The sequence below is a fragment of the Augochlora pura genome, chromosome 8 (assembly GCF_028453695.1).
Source record: "Augochlora pura isolate Apur16 chromosome 8, APUR_v2.2.1, whole genome shotgun sequence".
Classification (NCBI taxonomy): Eukaryota; Metazoa; Arthropoda; class Insecta; order Hymenoptera; family Halictidae; genus Augochlora; species Augochlora pura.
In genome coordinates, this window is record NC_135779.1 from 4,150,119 (window position 1) to 4,173,450 (window position 23,332).

The 23,332-nt window shown below is 48.5% G+C and overlaps 1 protein-coding gene across 1 annotated transcript in view; it reads right to left on the reverse strand.

Moving 5' to 3' along the window:
- Dpy (fibrillin-like protein dumpy) overlaps positions 1 to 23,332 on the reverse strand; it is a gene marked incomplete at its 5' end in the record, with an annotated part of 87,896 nt that overhangs the window by 9,681 nt on the left and 54,883 nt on the right. The window contains 51 exons of the mRNA XM_078189303.1: positions 108 to 428; positions 913 to 1,212; positions 1,295 to 1,597; positions 1,903 to 2,223; positions 2,299 to 2,613; positions 2,686 to 3,012; positions 3,087 to 3,404; positions 3,492 to 3,797; positions 3,875 to 4,177; positions 4,251 to 4,583; positions 4,661 to 4,972; positions 5,100 to 5,423; positions 5,497 to 5,814; positions 5,888 to 6,193; positions 6,265 to 6,570; positions 6,790 to 7,110; positions 7,183 to 7,488; positions 7,640 to 7,969; positions 8,313 to 8,627; positions 8,709 to 9,014; positions 9,093 to 9,392; positions 9,485 to 9,811; positions 9,926 to 10,240; positions 10,307 to 10,630; positions 10,708 to 11,019; positions 11,095 to 11,400; positions 11,468 to 11,773; positions 12,059 to 12,388; positions 12,465 to 12,776; positions 13,009 to 13,320; positions 13,395 to 13,706; positions 13,894 to 14,199; positions 14,278 to 14,580; positions 14,655 to 14,978; positions 15,247 to 15,561; positions 15,631 to 15,957; positions 16,121 to 16,438; positions 16,515 to 16,820; positions 16,901 to 17,197; positions 17,517 to 17,843; positions 18,051 to 18,365; positions 18,564 to 18,881; positions 19,172 to 19,489; positions 19,589 to 19,894; positions 19,983 to 20,285; positions 20,389 to 20,721; positions 20,806 to 21,117; positions 21,452 to 21,772; positions 21,971 to 22,288; positions 22,381 to 22,686; positions 22,812 to 23,114. Coding sequence (XP_078045429.1) covers positions 108 to 428; positions 913 to 1,212; positions 1,295 to 1,597; positions 1,903 to 2,223; positions 2,299 to 2,613; positions 2,686 to 3,012; positions 3,087 to 3,404; positions 3,492 to 3,797; positions 3,875 to 4,177; positions 4,251 to 4,583; positions 4,661 to 4,972; positions 5,100 to 5,423; positions 5,497 to 5,814; positions 5,888 to 6,193; positions 6,265 to 6,570; positions 6,790 to 7,110; positions 7,183 to 7,488; positions 7,640 to 7,969; positions 8,313 to 8,627; positions 8,709 to 9,014; positions 9,093 to 9,392; positions 9,485 to 9,811; positions 9,926 to 10,240; positions 10,307 to 10,630; positions 10,708 to 11,019; positions 11,095 to 11,400; positions 11,468 to 11,773; positions 12,059 to 12,388; positions 12,465 to 12,776; positions 13,009 to 13,320; positions 13,395 to 13,706; positions 13,894 to 14,199; positions 14,278 to 14,580; positions 14,655 to 14,978; positions 15,247 to 15,561; positions 15,631 to 15,957; positions 16,121 to 16,438; positions 16,515 to 16,820; positions 16,901 to 17,197; positions 17,517 to 17,843; positions 18,051 to 18,365; positions 18,564 to 18,881; positions 19,172 to 19,489; positions 19,589 to 19,894; positions 19,983 to 20,285; positions 20,389 to 20,721; positions 20,806 to 21,117; positions 21,452 to 21,772; positions 21,971 to 22,288; positions 22,381 to 22,686; positions 22,812 to 23,114 — 16,023 coding nt within the window. The remainder of the gene's footprint in view (positions 1 to 107; positions 429 to 912; positions 1,213 to 1,294; positions 1,598 to 1,902; positions 2,224 to 2,298; positions 2,614 to 2,685; positions 3,013 to 3,086; positions 3,405 to 3,491; positions 3,798 to 3,874; positions 4,178 to 4,250; positions 4,584 to 4,660; positions 4,973 to 5,099; positions 5,424 to 5,496; positions 5,815 to 5,887; positions 6,194 to 6,264; positions 6,571 to 6,789; positions 7,111 to 7,182; positions 7,489 to 7,639; positions 7,970 to 8,312; positions 8,628 to 8,708; positions 9,015 to 9,092; positions 9,393 to 9,484; positions 9,812 to 9,925; positions 10,241 to 10,306; positions 10,631 to 10,707; positions 11,020 to 11,094; positions 11,401 to 11,467; positions 11,774 to 12,058; positions 12,389 to 12,464; positions 12,777 to 13,008; positions 13,321 to 13,394; positions 13,707 to 13,893; positions 14,200 to 14,277; positions 14,581 to 14,654; positions 14,979 to 15,246; positions 15,562 to 15,630; positions 15,958 to 16,120; positions 16,439 to 16,514; positions 16,821 to 16,900; positions 17,198 to 17,516; positions 17,844 to 18,050; positions 18,366 to 18,563; positions 18,882 to 19,171; positions 19,490 to 19,588; positions 19,895 to 19,982; positions 20,286 to 20,388; positions 20,722 to 20,805; positions 21,118 to 21,451; positions 21,773 to 21,970; positions 22,289 to 22,380; positions 22,687 to 22,811; positions 23,115 to 23,332) is intronic.

The window sequence follows — 23,332 nt, forward strand, 5'->3', positions numbered from 1 at the left end:
AAAACGAAAGAAAAAGACGATCAACTTCTCGGTGAATGACTGGATAAAAATTGGTAATAAATCGCGGGACATTTAAAATTATCGTGGTCACACGGGATGGTCCTTACTCGTGATCGGGGAACAAACAGTGACTGGGTCTCCGGTATATCCCTCGGGACAGACGCAACGGATGTAATGCAGGGCAACCTGGCAGAGGGCATTGGTACCGCAGAGCCCTACACAAGGATCGGTACACTTCTGTCTAACGCAGGCCTGATTGCCAGGGCACTCGCTGTTCACGAGACACTCGGGCCTACAGTTGGGAGGAGATCCTATGTACTCGGGCATACAGGCGCAGGACGGTTTATTGTTGATTACGGTGCACTGGGAGTTCGGTCCACACGGCGAGGGGGTGCACGGGTCCAGGCTTGGTTCCAGGTCGTTCGTTTCTGTTCGCCGGCAACAAACACAGTTTGGTTATGGGGGTACAGGAGGAATCGGTAACTAGAATCAATGGTTACTTTTGCTTCGGTTCATTTAACAAGGTTCGTACATGCTGACATTTCTCAAAAAACAAATAAGTCTTCGTTCTCAAAATATTTCTACATGCAAGGGTCCCCTACCTTCTGCTCCAGATAATATTAAACCCTGTGGAATTATTAATATGAAATTTGCCATGAATAACATTTTGTGAAATTTTCTGAGCCGACTAGACTCTCAACTTAAAAGATATATGATCTAAACAAAATGTTTACGGAGGAAAGTAGGAACTGTCTGTCGCAAAAGCTTCCGCTAAAATTGGTTTGACCTTTCGCATTACATTTCACTGAACCTCTATAAAACGTTCACAAAAAAGACCTATTAAAATCAGCAATTAAACAGTCGACTTCTTGAAGTTCCAATGGTTCTGGATCATTTGAAATCTCTACTTACGGATGGGGAAGCAGCTGACGAATGGATCGCCAGAGAACCGGTCGGGGCAGCTGCAAATAGGGTTGTGGTTGCGAACGGCGCACAATGCACCTTGGCCACAAGTGTTCACGCAGGGGTTCTGACATCTCTGGTTCACGCAAGCCCTACTCTGCTCGCAGTCGGTGTTCACAAGGCACTCGGGCCTGCAACTGGGTGGAGTTCCGAAGTATCCAGGGAGGCAGGAGCAAGAGGCCTGTTCGCCGAAATCACGGCATACGCTGTTGGGTCCGCAGGGCGAGGGCTCGCAGGGTCTCACGCGTTCTATCAAGCAAGAGGGATCAATAACAGTTTCACATGGCGATCCAAGCGGATCTCTTCCGGGTAAGCGTACAGGCAAACTCACTTTGAATAGGTTTACAGAGGGTGAAAGAGTCTCCCTCGTAGTTCTCTATGCAACTGCAGGTGGGAATGTGGTTTACGACTACGCACTCTGCGTTCTGACCGCAGACGCCCGCGCAAGGGTCCACACACTTGTTGTTGGAGCAGGCTCTGTTACGGTTGCAATCAGAGTTTTGGACGCACTCGGGGTAGCAGCCTTCGTAGGGGTTGCCGCGGTACTCGCTTATGCAGGTGCAAGCTCCATTGCGACACTGGGTATTCGGGCCGCAGGGCGAAGGGTTGCAGGGATCTGAGGGCGCTGGTGGGGCTGGTCGGAGGACATTGGATCAGTAAGAGAGTATCGATCATCGTTACAATAAGGAACGTGTCTCAGTTGCACAGCTGATTTAATAAAACTTAAGTGAAAAGTGTTCTTTAGAGAAATATTTGATATACAGTCCTTTTTAGCTGGCCATGTTTCACCTCTAAGATAAATGTTTCGAAATCAATGCGTGCCATGGTCAATAAAGAAAGACGTCAAATATTTTTCTAATAAAAATATTTCACACAAGTTTCACCCCGTGTAACAGGAATACGTTCCCGCCTAAGATCAAACTGCAATTGCATGCTTACTTGCAGGCCTCGGTTGGCAACTAGTAAAAGCGTCGCCCACGAAGTCTGAAGGACACGTGCAGGACGGCGTGTGGTTGATCACATTGCAGAGCGCATTCGATCCGCAAGACCCAGGACAAGGATCAATACACTTTTCTCTGACGCAAGCTTTGTCGCTTGTGCAATCGGAATTCACCAAACATTCTGGTCGACAATTAGGGGCAGAGCCCACGTAACTGGGTAGGCAGGAACAGGACGGAATTCCTCCTATATCTTGGCATTGAGAGAACGGTCCGCAGGGTGATGGTATGCAGGGGTTGACAGGCGTGGACGGTACTATGGCTAAAATAGGAAATATCCCCGATCACACGATAGTTCAATGACCAATTGAATATGTTTTAGCAATCGGTCACTCACTGGTAACGTCGAAGCATTTTACGAAAGGATCTCCGGTCTGACCGGCGCTGCAGCTGCATATGGGGCTATGGTGGAACACTTCGCACCTAGCACTCACACCACATACACCTGGACAAGGGTCAACGCATTTCTGAGCCATGCAGGCTTGATTAGTGGGACACTCCGCGCTGACGACGCATTCTGGTCTACAGGCTGGCGGGGTTCCTTTGAAGGTGGGCAAGCAGGAGCAGCTGGCCTGGCCGTTGACATCTTGACAACGACTGTTTGGTCCGCACGGTGATGGTTGGCATGGGTTCGCGATAGATGGTTTCACTGCTTTATAATTCAAGGTAAATTAGATTGCAACTCTGATCCGGAACATGAACGCGGTCAAACTTGCTAACTTACAGGGTTCTTCGAGGACACCGCAGGATCTGAATGGATTTCCTGTAAAACCTGACCTACAACTACAGCTGGGAATGTGATTGACAACCTGGCAGACCGCATTCAGACCACAGGTGCCCGGACAGGGGTCTTGACACTTGTTTCTGATGCAGGCTCGATTGAACTGACAGTCCGAGTCAATGAGACATTCGGGTCGGCAGTTTTCGTAGGGATTGCCGTAGAAGTCGGGGAGACAGCTGCACAGAGCCGAACCGTAAGATTCGCGGCAAATGGCGTTCGCGCCGCAAGGTGACGGTTGACACGGGTTCACTCTGATTGGGGTGTCTTCCACTATAATCGAAGTCGCGTTAGCGTCTGTTTCAGGTACCGATTCGTTGACAAGATTATAATAAAGTGTATCTTACTGGGCTGAGGGGTGCACTGCACGAATGGATCTCCGGTGAAACCACTCGCACAGCTGCACGTTGGAGTGTGACTGACTGTCCTGCACTCAGTGTTCCTTCCGCAAGATCCTGGACAAGGGTTTCTGCATTTCTGATTGATACAGGCTTGTTGAACTGGGCACTCAGAGTTGCTCACGCACTCCGGCTTGCAGTTTGGCGGGATTCCTATAAATTGTGGGAGACAGGTGCAAGAAGGTGTGTTGTTGATCACCTGGCAAACTGCGTTGGGGCCGCAGGGTGAGGGTTGGCAAGGATTCACTGGGATATCCGGTAATTTGCCTAAAATTATCAAAGCGCACAATGAAGTCATCTTCTTTTGTACTGTATTGTCTTTGGTACTATATTATCAAAATTCTTCGTTCTTACTGGGCGGAGTGCATTGCACAAACGGATCACCGACGAACTGGTCGAAACACCTGCACACAGGGTTGTGATTGATGACGGTACACTGCGCGGATAATCCGCAAGCGCCCAAACAGGGGTCAATGCACTTCTGATTACTGCAGGCTCTGTTGCGAGGACAATCGGTGCTAACGATGCATTCTGGCCTGCAGGAGGGTGGTGATCCTTTGAATCCATTGACGCAAGTGCACACTGCTTGTCCATTCGAGGAACGACAGTGACTGTTGGGACCACAGGGGGATGGGTTGCAGGGATCGATGACGGTCATGTCTACATTGTAAGAAATATCGGTAATGCATTTCCCATAAACTGCTGCGAATGACAGGGCGCATGGCTGAGTGACCAACCTTTCATTGGGCTGCAAGCCACGAACGCGCTTCCAGTTGTGTTCCTAGGGCAACTGCACATCGGCAAGTGATTGACTACGTTGCACTCAGCGTTTGCTCCGCAGGTCCCGACACAAGGGTTCCTGCACTTGTGCAGTATACAGGCTTCGGTTCGGAGACAATCAGTGTTGATGACACATTCAGGGCGACAGATACTATAAGGGTCACCCAGGTAACCGGGCAAACAAGTGCAAGTACCGTCTTGGCACTGTGCGTTTGGTCCGCATGGTGAAGGGTTGCAAAGATCTGTCGGGGCTTCTGTCACTAAAATGCAAGGATTATGATGACGGATCAAGTGGTTTACGTATCGATGTCATGATAGATTTGTCTTGCTTACTGTCGGGTGGAGGAACCGGAGAGCAACTGGTGAACGGGTCACCGGTGTAACCTGCGGGACAAGTGCAAGCAGGCGTGTGGTTAACCACAGTGCACCTTGCATTGACGCCGCAGGATCCTGGACAAGGATCTCTGCACTTCTCTCGAATACAGGCTCTGTTCGCCGTACAGTCCGAGTTCATGGTGCACTCTGGTCGACAGTTAGGAGGCACGCCTATGTAGTTGTTCATACAGGTGCAAACGGGAGAGTCGCCTAAGGACTTGCATAGCGCGTTCGGACCACAAGGGGACGGAATACATGGGTCTTTTGGATACTGATCCGCCGGTTGGGATGCTGTGGGGAAACAATACGGTTGTCATAATGGAAAATCATTGGTTTCGATGGTTGTGTTGAGGCAGAATTCGACTCACTTGTTGCGGGGAAACAGTAGACAAATGGATCGCCTGTTAAACCATCACCGCAGCTACAGATCGGGCTATTGTGAATGACTTTGCATTGTGCATTGCGACCGCAAGTTCCAACGCAGGGGTCCCTGCACTTCTGGTTTACGCAAGCTAGATTCGAGTTGCATTCCGAATTGACGACGCATTCGGGTCTGCAGTTCGGAGGGGTTCCTACATATTGGGGCAGGCAAGAGCACACAGCTTGGCCATTGATTTTTTGGCATTGACTATTCGGTCCGCAGGGTGAAGGTCTGCATACGTCGGGTTCATCTTCTTCGACTATAAGTTAATGTTGTAGGTATTATTGGTGAACAAAAACGTGTTAGCCTAGTGGTCCTCAAACTGACTTCAAGCACTGTTGAAACCAGCATTTGAAGACCACAAAACCATCAACTTCATTACTTACTGGTGGGCAGTTTGTACAAACAGTTCACGTATGGGTCACCATTGTACTGTGGCAGACAGGTGCACACAGGAAGGTTGTTGATAACCTGGCAGTTGGTATTACCACCGCAAGCACCGGGACAAGGATTCTGACACTTGAGATTGATACATGCTAAATGAGATGGACAATCCGACGCGATGGTGCATTCCGGTCGACATCCTTCATAAGGATTGCCGATATATTCGGGCAAACAATAGCATGAGCCGAAACCATTTTGCTCGCGGCAAATGGCGTTGGCTCCGCATGGAGACGGCTGACAGGGTCGTGTTGGAATCGCTGGTAACGCTGAAAGGACGAACGGAAAATCATCTTTCAAATTCTGCACCTTGGGGTCATCGATTCTTTATCGATCACTTACGTGGCTTGGCAGTGCATTGAACAAACGGATCTCCGGTGAAATCCCTCATGCAGGTACACGCAGGTACATGGTTCACTACGTGACATTCCGCGTTGGAACCGCAGGAGCCTGGACAGGGGTCCCTGCATTTGCGATTGATGCAGGCTAGGTTGTTATTGCACTCGCTGTTACTGACGCACTCGGGTCTGCAATTGGGAGGGGTGCCAATGAATTCTGCCTTGCAGGAGCATGACGGTTGGTTATTGATCAGCTGGCAGACCGCGTTGGGACCGCATGGTGACGGCTGACAAGGGTTCGTGGGAGTCACGGGTTCCTCGGCTTCAAAATTGACGAAAGATTAGATCATTATCCAGGAAGCTAGGAGAAGCTATCTTAACTCTTTGACACCTACGTCTGGGTACGCAACGGACGAATGGATCTCCAGTGAAAACTGGAGGACAGCTGCAAATGGGGTTGTGATTGATCACTTGGCAACGGGCGGACACTCCACAGGATCCAGGACACGGGTCGTTACACTTCAAGTTCACGCAAGCCTCGTTCAAAGGGCAATCGGTGTTTACCAGACATTCTGGTCGACACGCTGGAGGATTGCCTATATAACCAGGGGCACAAGAGCAGACTGCCTGACCACTGAAGTCTTGGCATCGGCTGTTGGGTCCACAGGGTGATGGGTTGCAGGGTTCTACTATCTGCGGGTCTGGAACGCGACATCTTCTGTTACAGTGTTCAAAAACTGACCTGGATATACTTTTTGGTTTTTCAATTTACCTCTAACCGGATAGCACGTGGTAAACGCGTTACCAGTCATACCATCTGGACAACTGCACATGGGAGTGTGGTTGATCACCACGCATTCTGCGCTCTGGCCACATACACCCACGCAAGGATCAAAACATTTGTTACGATTGCAGGCTCTATCCAAGGGACAGTCTGGGTTCTGAACACATTCTGGACGACATCCATAGTACGGGTCACCGTGGTACTCTGGCATGCATGTGCAAGTGCCATCGCGACAAACTGCGTTCGCGCCGCAGGGCGACGGGTTACAGGCGTCTTGTGGAGCCAGTGGTGAAGCTGTCGTAACAATTTTGTTAGAGAAATCGTTGATTTTTTACGTTTGATTTGAGGGGGCATTCGGTTAGATATTAGCTTGGATTCTTTGAGATGATAAAGGATATTATTTTGCACACATAATTGATGTCTGGTAATGTTTCTCCCGAATTTCATATCTATAATAATTGATAGTTTGTTTATAACTGAGTGCCCCCTAGAGACAATCGAGAAGATTCTTACGAGGAGTATCTACAAAACAGTTGACAAACGGATCGCCAGTGTAGCCCTTGGGACAAGTGCAGACAGCCATATGATTCACCACCAAACACTGCGCTCCTTGACCACATGACCCTGGGCATGGATCAGTGCATCTCTGTCTTAAACAAGCTCTGTCGCTACCACATTCGGAATCGATGGTACACTCCGGTCGACAATTCGGCGGGGTGCCTATGTAGTTCTCCATGCAGGAACAGCTGGGCAGCTGCGTGTTATCTAATATTCGACAGACGGAGAACGGACCGCAAGACGATGGGACGCAGGGGTTGACAGGCTCCGCTACCACTGGTGTAAAATGTTCTGGTTAGTTCCGTCGCAAATATAAATCAATCACAAAATTCTCTAACGTGGACTCACTTTCGAGTTTGAAACACCTCACGAAAGAGTCGCCGGTGAAGCCGGGATTGCAGCTACAGATCGGACTGTGATTGATCGCTTCGCATCTGGCATTGATACCGCAAATACCTGGACAAGGGTCTACGCATTTGCGGTTCTTACACGCGCGATTCGTAGCGCAATCGGAGCTCACTGTACATTCTGGTCTGCACATTGGCGGGGTTCCTAGGAAGGTTGGTGAACAGGAGCAAATGGCTTGACCATTGGACACGCGGCACTGGCTGTTCAATCCGCAAGGTGAAGGATTACAGGGGTCTGCTGGTCTCGCTGAAAACAGGTCTCTAAATGTAGCCTTGTCTCTAGCTGCATGTGAGCTCGTTATTCCGACAAGAGAATAGCAACTCACAAATTTGTTTAAAGAAAATTGCAACACTTCTTTGTACCAACTTAGAGCAAAATTTAAAATTTGATCACTTACGTTGCTCTTGAATGATATTGCACTGGGTGAAAGCATCCCCAGTATATCCTGTCTGACAGGTGCAAAGAGGTGCATGATTTACCACCTGGCACACAGCGTTGTAGCCGCAAAATCCTGGACAAGGATTTTGACATTTCGATCTGACGCAAGCTCTGTCTGCCGTGCAGTCTGAGTTGATGACGCATTCTGGTCGACACCCTTCGTAAGGGTTGCCGACGTAATTAGGCAAACATTTGCAGGAAGCAGCGCCATTTTGTTCGTTACACATCGCGTTTGAGCCACATGGGGATGGGACGCACGGTGTGGGTTGCTTTGTTGTATCGTCGATTACTACAGGGACATTTCTTTTAGTAATCGAATTTGGTAATTACTATTTGGAGTGGAGAACCTAACTTGATCACATTAACAGAAAATAAACGACAAAATTGGAGTAGCTCAATCAACGCACTGATTGAACGACGGAAATTGAACAAAGTGTAATTAATATATCTTGTAAAACAGAATGAGCTTGAACTATCGAAATCGATTATCTCTTTACCACAGTTTTTCAATTATTTAACTAACATTTTTCTCTATCATATAAAGAGAAATCTAAACTGACCGAGTTATTCAAAGTGATCGAGTCACGTTCTTCACACTGCGTCATTGCATCCTTGGTTGCAGCACAGCTTACCTGGCCTAGGAAGACATTGTACGAACGGATCCCCCATGAAACCAAGAGAACAGACGCACATGGGGGTGTGACTGATTACTCGGCACTCGGCATTAGCACCGCAGGATCCGGGACAGGGGTCACGACATTTCTGATTGATGCAGGCCAAGTGGGTGGAGCATTCGCTGTTGCTAATGCACTCCGGCTTGCAGTTGGGAGGGGACCCAAGGAACTCGGGTAAGCACGAGCAGGAGGGAGAGTTATTAATTACTTGACAGCGACTGTTTGGACCGCAAGGTGTTGGTACGCAGGGGTTTAGAACTTGCGGCTCTTCTTCTGTTAGACGGAATGGAAAAGATTAACAGTTTGCGTCGTAACTTCGCACTGCAACTTCCTTCTTCGAGATTGTTTACTCACGTCTCCTGATACACATCGTGAAGGGATTGCCAGTCAGGTCCGGAGGGCAGCTGCAGATCGGGTTGTGGTTCACTACCACGCAGTCTGCTCTGATGCCGCAAGTGCCAGGACAGGGGTCAATGCACTTTTGGTTGTTACAGGCCATGTCGCTGGGACAGTCGGAACTGAGGATACACTCTGGTCTACAGTTGGGTGGAGTGTCTAGATAGCCAGGTATGCAAGAGCAGACAGCTTGGTCATTTATCTTTCTGCACTGACTGTTCGGTCCGCAGGGTGTTGGGTTGCACGGATCTTGGGGTGCTTGCACTGTTCAAAGATTCAGGAGAATTAAATGACGAACATTCTGGAACATACTAGCAGTAAAAACGTATTGCTGAATTGTACCTTGCATCGTGGAGCAAACTACAAACGCGTTTCCTGATGTTCCCGGTGGACAAGTACAAACTGGGACATGATTCACGACAGAGCACAGAGCGTTCTGTCCGCAAGTTCCAACGCAAGGATCGGTACATTTGTTCCTGATACAAGCTCTGTCTCTTGAACAATCCGGGTTCATCACGCATTCCGGACGGCAGCCTAACAACGGGTCTCCTTGGTACTCGGGCAAGCAAGTGCAGACACCATTGAGACATTGGGTGTTTGTTCCGCATAAGTTGCATGTGTCAGCGGGTTGTTCCACGGGGGCTAATCGTTCAAACGTGGAGAATGTACAATGAATCATAAAGCAAGATCTCGAGGACAATGATGAGAATAGTTTTGACATCAATGGACCGTACCTATAGCTGGAGAACATCTGACAAAAGAATCCCCGGCAAACCCGGTGGGACAAGTGCAGATAGGTGTGTGGTTTATTACTGAACATTGAGCTCCTAATCCGCAGACTCCTTCGCAAGGGTATCGACATTTCCTCTGGATGCAAGCTTGATTGCTAGGACACTCTGAGTTTCGAATGCATTCTGGTCTACAGTTCGGTGGAGTTCCTGAATAGTCTGCTAGACAGGCACAGGATGCCTGACCGTTTACGTCTCTACAGTCGGAATAAGGTCCACAGGGTGATGGTACGCAGGGGTTTACGTACGATGGAACTGTCTCTGGTTTTATCGCTGGAATAGACAGTTGCTCAGAAAATGTTATGACCGGAGAATTTTCGCATGAATTAAGTAAGGAGTTAAGCAGTATTGACATCGAAGGTGTAGAAAACATTGTCAGGGACTTACTTGGCATCTCGAAACAAGCGACAAGGGGATCGCCAGTGAATCCAGACTGGCATGCACATATGGCGTTATGGTTGATCGTTTCGCACCTAGTGTTTGAGCCACAGGAACCAGGACAAGGGTCTGCACATTTCTGATTGATGCAAGCCATTTTAGGAGCGCATTGTGCGCTGATCGTGCACTCAGGTCTGCACGCGGGCGGGCTACCAATGAACTCGGGCAAACAGGAACAGACAGACTGTCCATTGACGGCTCTACACTGGCTGTTGGGTCCACAGGGCGAAGGATTGCAAGGTCTACTGATTGTCTGGTCAACGTCTAAAAACAGGTTGCCGGTTGTCACGGGTTCCAAAAAACTACTCGTCACGTAGATTGCTACTGTACCTGGTTGGATTGGCGAGCAAAGGACAAAGGCATTGCCGGTGTGTCTAGGGAAACACTCGCAAACAGGTAGATGATTGATAATATGGCACTCCGCGTTTCGACCGCAAGTTCCTGGACAAGGGTCCCTGCATCTATTGTTCATACATGCTTGATTCGAGGGGCAGTCCGAGTTCAAGAGACACTCGGGCCTACAGCCTTCATAGGGATTGCCGATGTAACTTTGAATGCAGGTGCACGAGCCTGCACCGTTCTGCTCCTTGCAGATGGCGTTAGAACCGCAAGGGGATGGATTGCATGGGTCAACGGGAGCAGGAACGGTCACAGCTGTAAAATTGGTCCATTAAACAAACGAGAATGCAAGAAAAATGTTAAATCAATCGCGAGCATTCCAAGGCTCTTACGTTCTCTGAGGATACACTGGGTGAACGGATCTCCGGTGTACCCAGTCAGACAGGTGCACATGGGAGTATGGCTGACGACATAACAGTTTGCGCCGCTGCCACAGGATCCAGCGCAAGGATCCCGGCACTTTTGACTGATGCAAGCTAACTGACTCGCGCATTCGCTGTTACTGACACACTCTGGCCTGCAATTCGGCGGGCTACCCGAGAATCCTGGGGAGCACGAGCACGAGGGTGAGTTGTTGATTACTTGACATTGGGAGTTGGGACCACAGGGTGATGGCTGACAGGGGTCTACGACCGGCTCCTCAACTGCAACGAATCAGATTTCACGTTGCAAACGATCGTTCAATTAAAATGGGACCTGAAAAAGGAATCAACTCTTACAGAATGGTATGCACTGAACGAAAGGATCTCCGGTGAATCGCAATGGACAATTGCACAAGGGATTATGGTTGACGACATTGCACTCGGCTCCGATACCGCAAGTTCCTAGACAAGGGTTTATGCAGCGTTGGTTGCTACAGGCTTCGTTCTGTGGGCAGTCGGTGCTGACTATGCACTCGGGTCGACACGTGGGCGGGCTTCCCAAGTAGCCCCTAATACACGAGCACACTGCCTGTCCATTGACAACGCGGCACTCGCTATTCGGGCCACAGGGTGTCGGGCTACATGGGTTACTGGGTGTCATGTCTAACAAAAAAAAAGTGTTACAATCTTGCACTTCCCGGACGCATGCAGAATCGGGCTGTATAAATACCTTGCAGAGGGGTGCACTGACTGAACGCATTGCCTGTCATGTTTCCGGGACAGCTGCACATAGGGACGTGATTGATAACAGTACACATGGCATTGAAGCCACAAGTGCCCTGGCAAGGGTCCATGCACTTGTTACGTAAACAGGCCCGGTCGCGGGGGCAGTCTGTGTTCAGAACACATTCGGGTCTGCATCCTAGATAGGGGTTTCCTTGGAACTCTGGCATACACGTGCAAACGCCTCTCAAGCACTCCGCGTTCGGGCCACAGGGTGATGGGACACATTCGTCTTTCTCTGGTCTTGGTGGAGCTGCAACGTGAAACGGTCAGTAAAATCCAATTGGCGAGTTGGGACGCAAATTTTGCTTTAAGAGGGCTAGGCACCTTTGAAATAAAACAATTACGTCCGTCAAATTAATTAAGAAAATAGCTAATAAGGTTTAAGATTTTAACAATATCGATCGCGGGGAAATTGACGAAGTAATACGCAGACATTGGTACAAGTGAAGTTGCAGTAAACGAGGGGCTGTGTCAGGGCAATCAAAGGTAACTAACCCTCTCGATGTTTCTTCAGGAGAGGTTCTAGGGTTCTTACGTGTAGCCGGTAACAACTGGCAAAGGGTGAACGGATTCCCAGTGAAACCCTCGGGGCAGTTGCACACGGGAATGTGGTTCATAACCGCGCACAGGGCGCCGGAGCCGCAGGAACCGGGGCAGGGATCTCTGCACTTCATGTTGATGCATGCCAGATCGCTCTGGCACTCGGAGCTGATTGTACATTCGGGTCTGCAGTTTGGTGGCTGGCCAATGTAGCCCTCCAAACAGGTACAAGCGGGTGATCCGCGAACGTTTCGACATTGAGCAAAATTGCCACAGGGAGATGGTACGCAGGGGTCTGTTTCCACCGGACTTGGGATTGTGGCAGCTAGAAATTGCGAATAGAGGACGTCATAACTCAGTTTTTCGCAGCAGATTGATCGGTAACGGATCTCGAGGCTTACGTGGGACAGGTCCGCAGGTGGTGAATGGGTCTCCGCTGAATCCGGGCATGCAACTGCAGATCGGGCTATGGTTCACGACAATGCACTTGGTGTTCAAGCCGCAGGGGCTGGGACACGGGTTCACGCATTTATAGTCCGAGCAAGCGAGCTGTGTAGGACATTCAGAGCTAGCGACGCATTCGGGTCGGCATCCAGGTGGGGTGCCGATATAAGTGGGCAGGCAAGAGCACACGGCTTGACCTGACACCTCTTTGCACTGACTGTTGGGTCCGCAGGGTGACGGGCTGCACAGATTCACTTTCACGGGGACCGCTAAACAGTGAAAGGTTTGATCGTCATACAACCGTACGTCTTCAACATCGTTTCATACATATGAACCCGTAACTTCTCGAATTAATCTCATAAAGAAACGTATCGAGGTTACACGTGCCGATTTTAATGAAAATTACGTGAAAATCATGACAATCGATTGAGAAGGTACAAATCCGGAGGAAAGTTGAAGTTGTTAAACAGCGCGATTGGCATCCTCGAGGATCGAACTTACTGTCCATGGTGCACACAACGAACGGGTCACCGGTGAAACCTGCCCGGCAGGTGCAGAAAGGCTGATGGTTAACAACATTGCACTCTGCGTTTTGGCCGCAGGTTCCGGGACAGGGGTCTTGGCATTTGTTTCGCATGCACATGCGGTTCGACGGGCAATCAGGATTAATCACGCACTCGGGTCTACAGCCTACGTAGGGATTGCCAATGTACTCGGGAGGGCAATAGCAAACCCCGGTACCGTCCCGTTCTCTGCACAACGCGTTGGTGCCGCATGTGCCTTCCGTACAGGGTGAGGGTTCCGGATCACGGGCTAGAACAATGCAAAATTCATGATTAGTCCGCGTATTCTCGGTGATCTTCGTTGTGCTCCTTTATCGTGCTTACTTATGGTGGAACAACGCGTGTACGGGTCGCCGGAGAGACCGCTCGGGCAAACGCAATGGGGTACGTGGTAGACCACGTGACATTCCGCACTCTCTCCACAGAGACCTGGACAGGGGTCTCTACACTTTTGCTGCACGCAGGTTTGGTGGCTGGGGCACTCGGAGTTGGCTATGCACTCGGGTCGGCAATTGGGCGCTATTCCTTTGTACTCGGGCAAGCAGGTACAGGATGGGGAGTTATTGACTACTTGGCATTGAGAGTATGGGCCGCATGGTGACGGTTGACAGGGGTTCGTGGGCACTATTGTATCTCCTATACAAAATCAATAGCAAGTTTTTAGGTTGTTATCCTCGATTCTGGAGGATTCGCTTGTGGATCGTTGGGGAAATGTCTGCATGTGAGAAACACTGCCACGATGGCTTAAACCTAGTCGAATTTCTCTTACACATCTGACTTTCCACAAGATCCACAAAAACCAAATGTCTTCTCATTCTCTTACTGATCATGTCGCATCTGATGAACGGATCCCCAGTGTACCGTTCCGGACAGTAGCAAGTGGGGTTGTGGTTGACTACCGAGCATCTGGCTAAGATGCCGCAAGTGCCAATGCAAGGGTCCCTACACTTCTGGTTCACGCAAGCCTGATTCTTCGGGCAATCAGAGCTGACAACGCACTCCGGCCTGCAGAGAGGCGGAGTTCCTAGATATTCTGGTGCACAGGTGCACACAGCTTGGTCGTTAACCTCTCTGCAGACGCTGTTAGGACCACAGGGGGATGGGTTGCATGGTCTAGTCGTTGACGGAACTGCAGTACAACGGTTTCGGGGTTATAAAAAATGTTCGATCAATTGTGAAATAGTTATAGTACGCGAGTTTTATCTACCTTGCGCAGGTGAACAAAGGACCAAAGCGTTTCCTACGGTATTGGGAGGGCAACTGCACATGGGAACGTGGTTGATCGCTCTGCAGCTTGCACTTTGGCCACAAGCTCCAGGACAAGGGTCGATGCACTTATTCCTTATGCAAGCTCTGTCGTTTGGACAGTCTGCGTTCAACACGCATTCAGGTCTACAGCCTACGTAAGGATTGCCGGAGTATTCAGGCAAGCAAGTGCATACGCCGTTGTTGCACTGTGCATTGGGACCGCAAGGGGAGCTGCTGCAAGGGTCCACGACAGGCTCGTCTCCTGTTTCGTTCGTAGAATAATTAATAAAAGTTGATGTCGATTAGATTTTGATAATTTTCGACTCTCTAGCTTACTCATTGGTTTTGGTTGGCAAATACTGAAAGGATCGCCAGTGTAACCCTCCAGACAGGTGCAAATGGGGACATGGTTGTGGACAGCGCATACACTGTTCAGACCGCAGGATCCAGGACAAGGGTCTTGGCATTTCTCGCGAATGCATGCTTGGTTTCTCGGACAGTCGTCGTTGATTACACACTCTGGTCGACAGTTGGGTGGGGCACCGATGTAATTGATTAAACAGGAGCATGAGGGAGAGCCATTTATGTTTCTGCATTGAGAGTTTGGACCGCAGGGCGAGTTCATACAGGGATCGACTGGTGTGTCCACAACGGGGGTAGCTAAAATCGAGTACTCACATTAATCTGTCGCTGAACATACATCGATCTATTCGGTACTCGTACGTTCCTCAGAAACGTACACAATATCTTAAAATTGTAGTTCACCGCTTTTTGGTTTGGACTGTAAATCGTAGATTTTAGTTTCAATAATAGTTTCGCATTTCGGAGAAATGCAATTTGTAACAGGAATAAAAAAAAATTGAACACTCCATTACTCTGAGGAACATACGAAGGTTAAATTGGTAAAGTGTTGTCAGATCATGCTTACGTGGATTGAAGAAACAATAAGTAAAGGGATCACCAGAGAAGCCTGGCTTGCAAGAGCACACAGGACTATGGTTCACGACTCTGCAGGTGCTTTGTTGGCCGCACGAGCCAGGACACGGATCGATGCACTTATTGTTCCTGCAGGCGGAGTTCAAAGGACACTCGGTGTTGATAGTGCATTCTGGCCTACAATTAGGCGGTGTACCAGTGTAATTCGGCAAGCAAGAACACGTGGCTTGACCGTTCGATTCTCTACATTGACTGTAGGACCCGCAGGGTGATGGTTGGCACGGATTGGCAAGAGTCAGGTCTGGTACTGTAACCGGGTTAATCGTTAACATCTAAACTGATTACAGTACGCTTCATGTTTTAGACTCGATCTTACTTGGTTCTCTCAAGGGATTGCAATACACGAAAGGATCTCCCGTGTACCGTTCGAAGCAGCTGCAAGTGGCAGCGTGATTCACAACAACACATTGTGCGTTCTGACCACAAGTTCCCGGACAAGGGTCTCTGCACTTGGATCGGATACAAGCCTGATTGGACGGACAGTCTGAGCTGAGCGTGCACTCTGGCCTGCAGCCTTCGTATGGGTTTCCTATGTAGTCAGTTTGACAAGTGCAGGACGCTGCGTTCTGCTGCACTTGGCAGAGTGCGTTTGCTCCGCAAGGTGACGGGTTGCAGGGGTCTGGTCTGGGGACTTGGACGTCGACTGTAAGAGCAAAAAAATGACTTAGTGCTGATATTTGAATTATTCTGTTAGCCAAATATTGTTCTGATTCAAAAGATATATGATTCAGCTGGAAATGATACAAATGCTGAATAATATGTCAACTAATTGCTTGAAATCTCGAATAAACATTAGTAATTCTTACACTGCTGGGGCGAACACTGTGTGAAAGGATCTCCAGTGTATCCGCTCATGCAAGCACACATCGGTGTGTGACTGACAACGTTGCAGACCGAGTTCGCTCCGCAAGCGTTCGCGCAAGGGTCTTGACACCTCTGATTGATGCAAGCAAAACGATTAGGACACTCGCTGTTACTGACGCACTCTGGCCGACAGTTTGGCGGTGACCCGATGTACTCCCTCAAACACGAGCAGGACGGTTGATCGTTCACCACTTGGCAATCGGCGTTTGGTCCGCAGGGGGATGGCTGACAAGGATTCACAGGGGCCACCGGCCTCGCGGCTTCAAGGTTCGAAGAGGTTCATTAGTTTTGGTGTTCTTAGGGAACGAATTTGCATTTTAATTTGGGATTGCTTACGCATCGGATAGCATCTGACAAACGGATCACCGGTCATCCTCTCGCGGCACACGCAGATCGGATTGTGATTTACGATGTTGCAGTCTGCGTTCAGACCGCAGGTGCCGATGCAAGGGTCTCGACATTGTTGATTGGTACAAGCCTGATTTAGTGGACAGTCCGAGCTGACTGTGCACTCTGGTCTACAGGTGGGTGGAGTGCCTAGGTAACCGTCGACGCAAGAACAGACTGCTTGGTTGTTATTCTGCCTGCAGCGACTGTTTGGACCGCATGGTGACGGGTTGCAAGGGTCACTGGCTGTCACTGCTACAAATTGGTCGCGATTCATTGTCAAACCTTGATCTATCTCAAGCAGTCTTCGGTATTTGCATTGGTGAGATTCATACCTGGGGCAGGGGAACAGAGCACAAACGCGTTTCCTGACATGCCTGGTGGACAACTGCACATCGGGATGTGATTAAAGACGTTGCATATTGCGCTTTGACCGCAGATGCCCGCGCAAGGATCCACGCATTTGTTTCGAACACAGGCTCTTGATGTTGGACACTCGTTGCTTAGTACGCATTCAGGTCTGCAACTACTGTATGGGTCGCCGAAGTACTCGGCAAGACAAGTGCAGACTCCGTTGGTACATTGGGTATTCGAGCCGCAGGATGCGCAGGGGTCGGTTTCGATTGGACGATCTAGCGGGAAGTATGGTAATTTAGATTGCATTCGGATTGCTTGGTAACGGTGTCTTGTCACCTGTCTTATGCGATCCGATGTTCGAAAGTTTGTTAACATAAGCATAGGTGAAACTTCAATTGGTGAAATCTATATTGCAGTTTTTCCGTAATTTCTTTAATAAATTGACAATGAAGTAATTAGTGTGGGAAAGACGTCTTACTAATTTTAAACATTGTTTAAACATTTGCAGTGATGTTATCAAAATTTCGACCATCGGAATACGTAAGAAGAGGTATAATTTCTCAGACACTATAATCATCGCAAAGTATATCTTACATTCCAAGGAACAGCTAGTGAAAGGATCCCCAGTGAAACTAGGTAGACACGAACAAATCGGAACATGATTGACTACGCTGCATTCGGCTCGGAAACCACAGGATCCAGGACACGGGTCTCTGCATCTCTGTTGCATGCAAGCCTGGTTCGCAGGACAGTCTGAATTTATGGTACACTCTGGTCGACAATTTGGTGGACTTCCGATGTACGTTGCCAAACAGGAGCAAGAGGGAGCTCCGCCAATGTTTCGACATTCTGAATAAGCCCCGCACGGGGATGGGATGCAAGGATCTTTGGGTATTCGGTCGTTTTCAACTGGTGCTGTCACTAAAATTGCCAAGTTGTCGGAATCATATTGTTTGTCAGAATGAGAATTTGCTATTAATCCTTTGGTGATTTTGTGTACAGTGTTCAGGACAATTACATGGAACAACTTTTAACGCGAAATCACTTTCATCTTGAAGCTAATTTAATTCAGAGAATGTCAATGCAAGAATTTCCTGAACAATGTACTTGGATTAGAATAATACTCACATGGAACTGAGAAACAAATTGTGAACGGGTCACCAGTGTATCCGTTCATGCAACTGCAAAGGGGTGCATGATTGATGACTCTACAGTTCGTGTTCTGTCCACAGGATGCGGGACATGGGTTCACGCATTTCTGGTTCACGCAAGCCCTGTCAGTGGGACATTCAGAGCTTGCAACGCATTCTGGTCTACAACCTGGTGGTGTGCCAACGTATGTAGCGAGACAGGAGCAAACTGCTACCTGATTAACCACTCTACATTGACTGTTTGGTCCGCATTGGGGTGTTGCACAGGGATCGGTTGTCGCAACGTCAGAAACTAACGAAAAATTTTATGAAATAACTGCTGATTGACAATATACTGTCATCCTACAAGCAATACGAATTTCTCAGATTCTTAGCCGAATGACGATACAATCGTTTATACATCCCCCAATTTTAAAGAATACGATAAGAATTCCGTGTTAATTATAGGACGACTTGATGAAACGATTGATTTACAATCATCCTAACTTACCAGCTGGCTGAACAGTGCAATACCGGTAAGGATCGCCAGTGTAACTGGGATAGCAAGAGCAAGAAGCTCGGTGGTTGATAACATTGCATTCCGCATTCGTGCCACAAACTCCAGGACAGGGATCGATGCACTTTGAGTTGACGCAAGCTCTAGTGGGCGAGCAATCCGAGTCTAAGATGCATTCGGGTCTGCATCCTTCGTAAGGATTTCCCGTGTATCCGGACAGACAAGTGCATGCACCCACGTCGTTTCTCTCGGTACATTCCGCGTTGGGTCCGCAGGGTGAGGGCAAACAGGGATTCACCCGTTCGTCTTCGACTAAAAGCAATGATGCTTGTCATTATGAAATTGATATTCACACTTCAAGCGAATTGTGATTCAAAGGACAGCGTTGGTCCGTATGAGAAAGGCTGATAATATACATGTTTCTGTGAATTTAAAAATTCTGAATTGCAAAATGGACGTTTTAGTTTTTCGTTCTTAACTATTTTAAAGACACAGAGGATTTTAATTTGGAAATAAAGACTTAAAATTTGACATCAAATTACAAAATAAAATTCTACACTGGCCGAACGCAAATCGAAAATAAAGAAATTCAAAATTCTTACTGGGCTTGATCGAGCACTGTATGAACGGATCTCCGGTAAAATCAGATTCACAGTAGCACATGGGCGTGTGACTGACAGTGCGACAAAGAGCGTTAGATCCGCAAGAGCCGATGCAAGGATCCCTGCACTTTTGATTAATGCAAGCTTGGTTGCTCGCGCATTCACTGTTACTAATGCACTCGGGTCTGCAATTCGGTGGAGAACCGATGAAACTCGGCAAACAAGTGCAGGCTGGGGAGTTTCCTGTGATCTGGCATTGAGAATTCGGTCCGCAAGGTGAGGGCTGGCAAACGTTCACTGGTTCTTGAGGGCGCGAGGCTATAAATGTTATCGTATATTTAATTTTAATATCAATCATTACCGCAGTTTGCTAATGACGGTGGCCCTGCACATGGAGCAGTACGGATCAAAACTTACGAAGTGGGATACACCGAATGAAAGGATCTCCCGTGAATTCTTCAGGGCAGTGGCATATGGGATTACGATTAGCAACAGTGCATCGAGCACCTAATCCACATGTTCCGATGCAAGGGTTCCTGCATTTCTGATTGGTGCAGATCTCGTTCGGCGGGCAATCGGAGCTCACGATACACTCGGGGCGACAGTTCGGTGGGTTTCCGAGATAACCTGGTACGCAGCTACAGATTGCCTGACCGTTGTTAGCGCGACACTGACTGTTTGGTCCACAGGGTGACGGAGTACACGGGGAGGATGGAACATCGGCTATTGGAAGATCATTAACAATGTAAACCTCGATATTCTTTACATTCATCTCGGGAAAACTTAAGAAAATGATGACTGCGATTATTACCTAGGGCAGGGCGACAGAATGCAAAAGCATTCCCTTCGAAACCGGCCGGACAACTGCACATCGGCACATGGTTAACCACTATGCACAGAGCATTGTTCGCACAAGTACCCAGACAAGGGTCTTCGCACTTGTTCCTAACACAGGCTCTGTCACGAGGACAATCGTTGTTCAAGACACATTCTGGCCGACAACCTATGGTCGAATCTCCAAAGAATCCAGATAGACAGGTGCAAATGCCGCTGTCACATTGGGCGTTCGGACCGCACGGTGATGGGTTGCAGAGATCTACCTCAGTTGGCTCGACTGTTTACAAGAAAGTTTCAGGAATCAGGACCAATTTCTTTGAGCTGGCTCTACTATGTTGATTTGCTAAGTAAAAGTCATTCGAAAATTCTTAGCTACTTACTGGCAGTGATCTTCTGATCGCAACGACTGAAAGGATCACCGCTGTATCCTTCGATACAAGAGCAAATGGGCACGTGATTGAATACCGAACACTGAGCATTTAGACCGCAAGAGCCAGGACATGGGTCTCTACATCTCTCGCGGATGCAGGCTTGGTTACTGGGACACTCTGAATTAATAGTACACTCTGGCCTGCAATTCGGCGGACTGCCACGGTACTCCGGCAGACAGGTGCAAGCTGGAGTTTGCCTTACGTTCTGGCAGATCGCGTTTGCACCGCAGGGCGACGGCAGACAAGGGTCTCTTTGTGGTGGTGAAGGTTCTAGAGACGTTTCTGAGAAACATAATCGAAGATCAAGATACAGAACACTAACAAAAATAAAAGGGGGGCGGCGTAATTAATAGATGAAGTTTGTACCAGGAGCTCGGAAGCAGGCAGTGAAAGGATCTCCGGTGAATCCGTCGTTGCAGAAGCAAATCGGACTGTGATTGATGATCCTGCAGTTGGCGTTCACGCCGCAGGAATTAGGACATGGGTCCCTGCACTTTTGGTTCACGCAAGCACGGGTCAGAGGGCACTCTGTGCTAACCACGCACTCGGGTCTGCAATTTGGTGGAGTGCCCACGTATGCAGACAGACAAGTGCATACTGCTTGGTTGTTGTTCACGCGGCATTGGCTGTTAGAACCGCAAGGTGTTGGATTGCAAGGGTCTACTACTTGCGTATCTTCTAAAACAACGGAAGTTTCAAAGATTTCTAGATTAGGTTTTCGTTCGAGGCCACATTCAATGATTGAGTCCTCTAATTATTGCATAGCAAGATTTACCAAAATCGTCCTAGTTTATTCTAAATTCAACACTAAACCTACCCATGCTGGAAAAAAGACCGATTTTACATATTTGGTTTTACTTTGAACACTTTCGTACATTATTTTAAGGATGGCGAATCGTTTAAATAAATAGAGTGTTGTCATTCCTATAAAGTAGCGCAAGTTAGTTACTTGTACGTTGTGGTAGGTTTAGTGTTAAATTAAAAAGCTTAGACCTTTAAGTTAAATTCTTACGATTCACTGGTCTCAAACTGCAAAATCTGAACGGGTCTCCGGAATATCCCTGAATACACGAGCACATGGGAACGTGGTTCACCGTGTTGCAAACTGCATTCTGACCGCAAGCACCCGGACAGGGATCCTGACACTTCGATCTGACGCAAGCTAGGTTCACAGGACAATCGGAATTGACGAGGCACTCTGGCCTACAACCCTCGTAGGGGTTGCCGATGTAATCGGGTAGGCAGGAACAGGTGCCTGCGTTTCCTGACACCCTGCATACTGCATTCGCGCCGCACGGCGACGGAGTGCACGGTGCTGGTCTTTCTTCTTCGACTGAAGAATGGATAACATCGATTTAATGAGAGGAACATTAAAGAACGGAAAAGGTTCGTGCGGATTTCCAGTGTTTCTAAACTTCTCGATAATTTGCAAATTAGGTTTGCGATCCGATGGATCGACTTAGAGTCGAGGTTTTCGTCGATAGATAAACCGCGCGAACCTTCTCGAGGTCCTACTTCTCGGAAAACTTACTAGGGACAGGAGTGCACTGGACGAAGGGATCGCCAGTGAACTCTGACCTACAGGAGCAAATAGGGGTGTGACTGAACACGCTACAATCAGCGTTGACTCCACATAGACCAGGACAAGGGTCCCTGCACTTCTGGTTGATGCACGCTTGTCGGATAGGGCACTCGGTGTTGGTGACGCACTCGGGTCTACAATTTGGTGGTGAACCCGAGAATTCTGGCAGACAGGTGCACACGGGAGCTTGGTTCACAACCTGACACTGAGCGTTTGGACCGCAAGGCGACGGATAGCAAGGGTTCGCCGGTGTCTGAGGCTGTTCGACTAAAGGATTAAGTGAAATCACAAATTAGGAATCTTTCTGCTCCGTGTTTTCACTGCTTTAGAACGTAGAATAGTTGGGTGGAGTTTCTCACCTACGGCAGTACAACTGGTGAACGGATCACCACTCATACCAGATGGACATCTGCAAATGGGATTGTGATTCACCACGGAGCACTCGGCCCTTAGAGCACAGGAACCTGGGCAAGGATCTCTGCATTTCTGGTTGATGCAGGCTCTATTTAGTTCGCAATCTGTGCTAACGACGCATTCTGGTCTACAAGTTGGAGGATTTCCAGAGAAACCCTCCACGCACTTGCACACTGCGACGCCGTTTACTTCTTGACAGTGGCTGTTAGGACCGCAGGGCGATGGGGAGCAAGGTCTCTGGGCTACCACTTCTGATAAGAGTAAAAAGGACTCGAATGAGATTATTTTGAGAACGATAGAGTGCTGAGTTGTCCCAAAAATTACAGATGAATTTTTAGGACACTCTGATATTTTATATTAACTGTCTTTGATATACCCTGTACTGGAGAACAAAATACAAAAGCGTTCCCAGACATTCCCGCAGGGCAGCTACACATTGGCACGTGGTTTATAGCCTGACATTGTGCATTTTGACCACAAGTGCCTATGCATGGGTCGATGCACTTGTTCCTGGAGCAGGCTCTGTCGCGTGAACAGTCGTTATTCATGACACACTCGGGTCGGCAACCTGAGTATGGGTCTCCTTGGTATTCCGGGAGACACGAACAAGTCCCGTCGCGACAGAGAGCGTTTGAACCACATGGTGATGGGTTGCAAGGATCTGAGACTGGTTCTTCAGCTGTGTTTAAAGTATGGATCAGATTTAGTTGAGCTACGTAGATGTTCTCATTTCAGACTCTTCGTTTTCGCCTAAAGGGCTATGCTCAGTCTAGGGGGCGGAAAACGTTCTGTTATATTTTGTTTTTTGAACAAACTAGTTCGATTTTCGACACTTTCCAACTTCCTACTGACTATAACCCTCTAGTGCAAAGAGTAAAAGCCAAATTTAGGACAAAA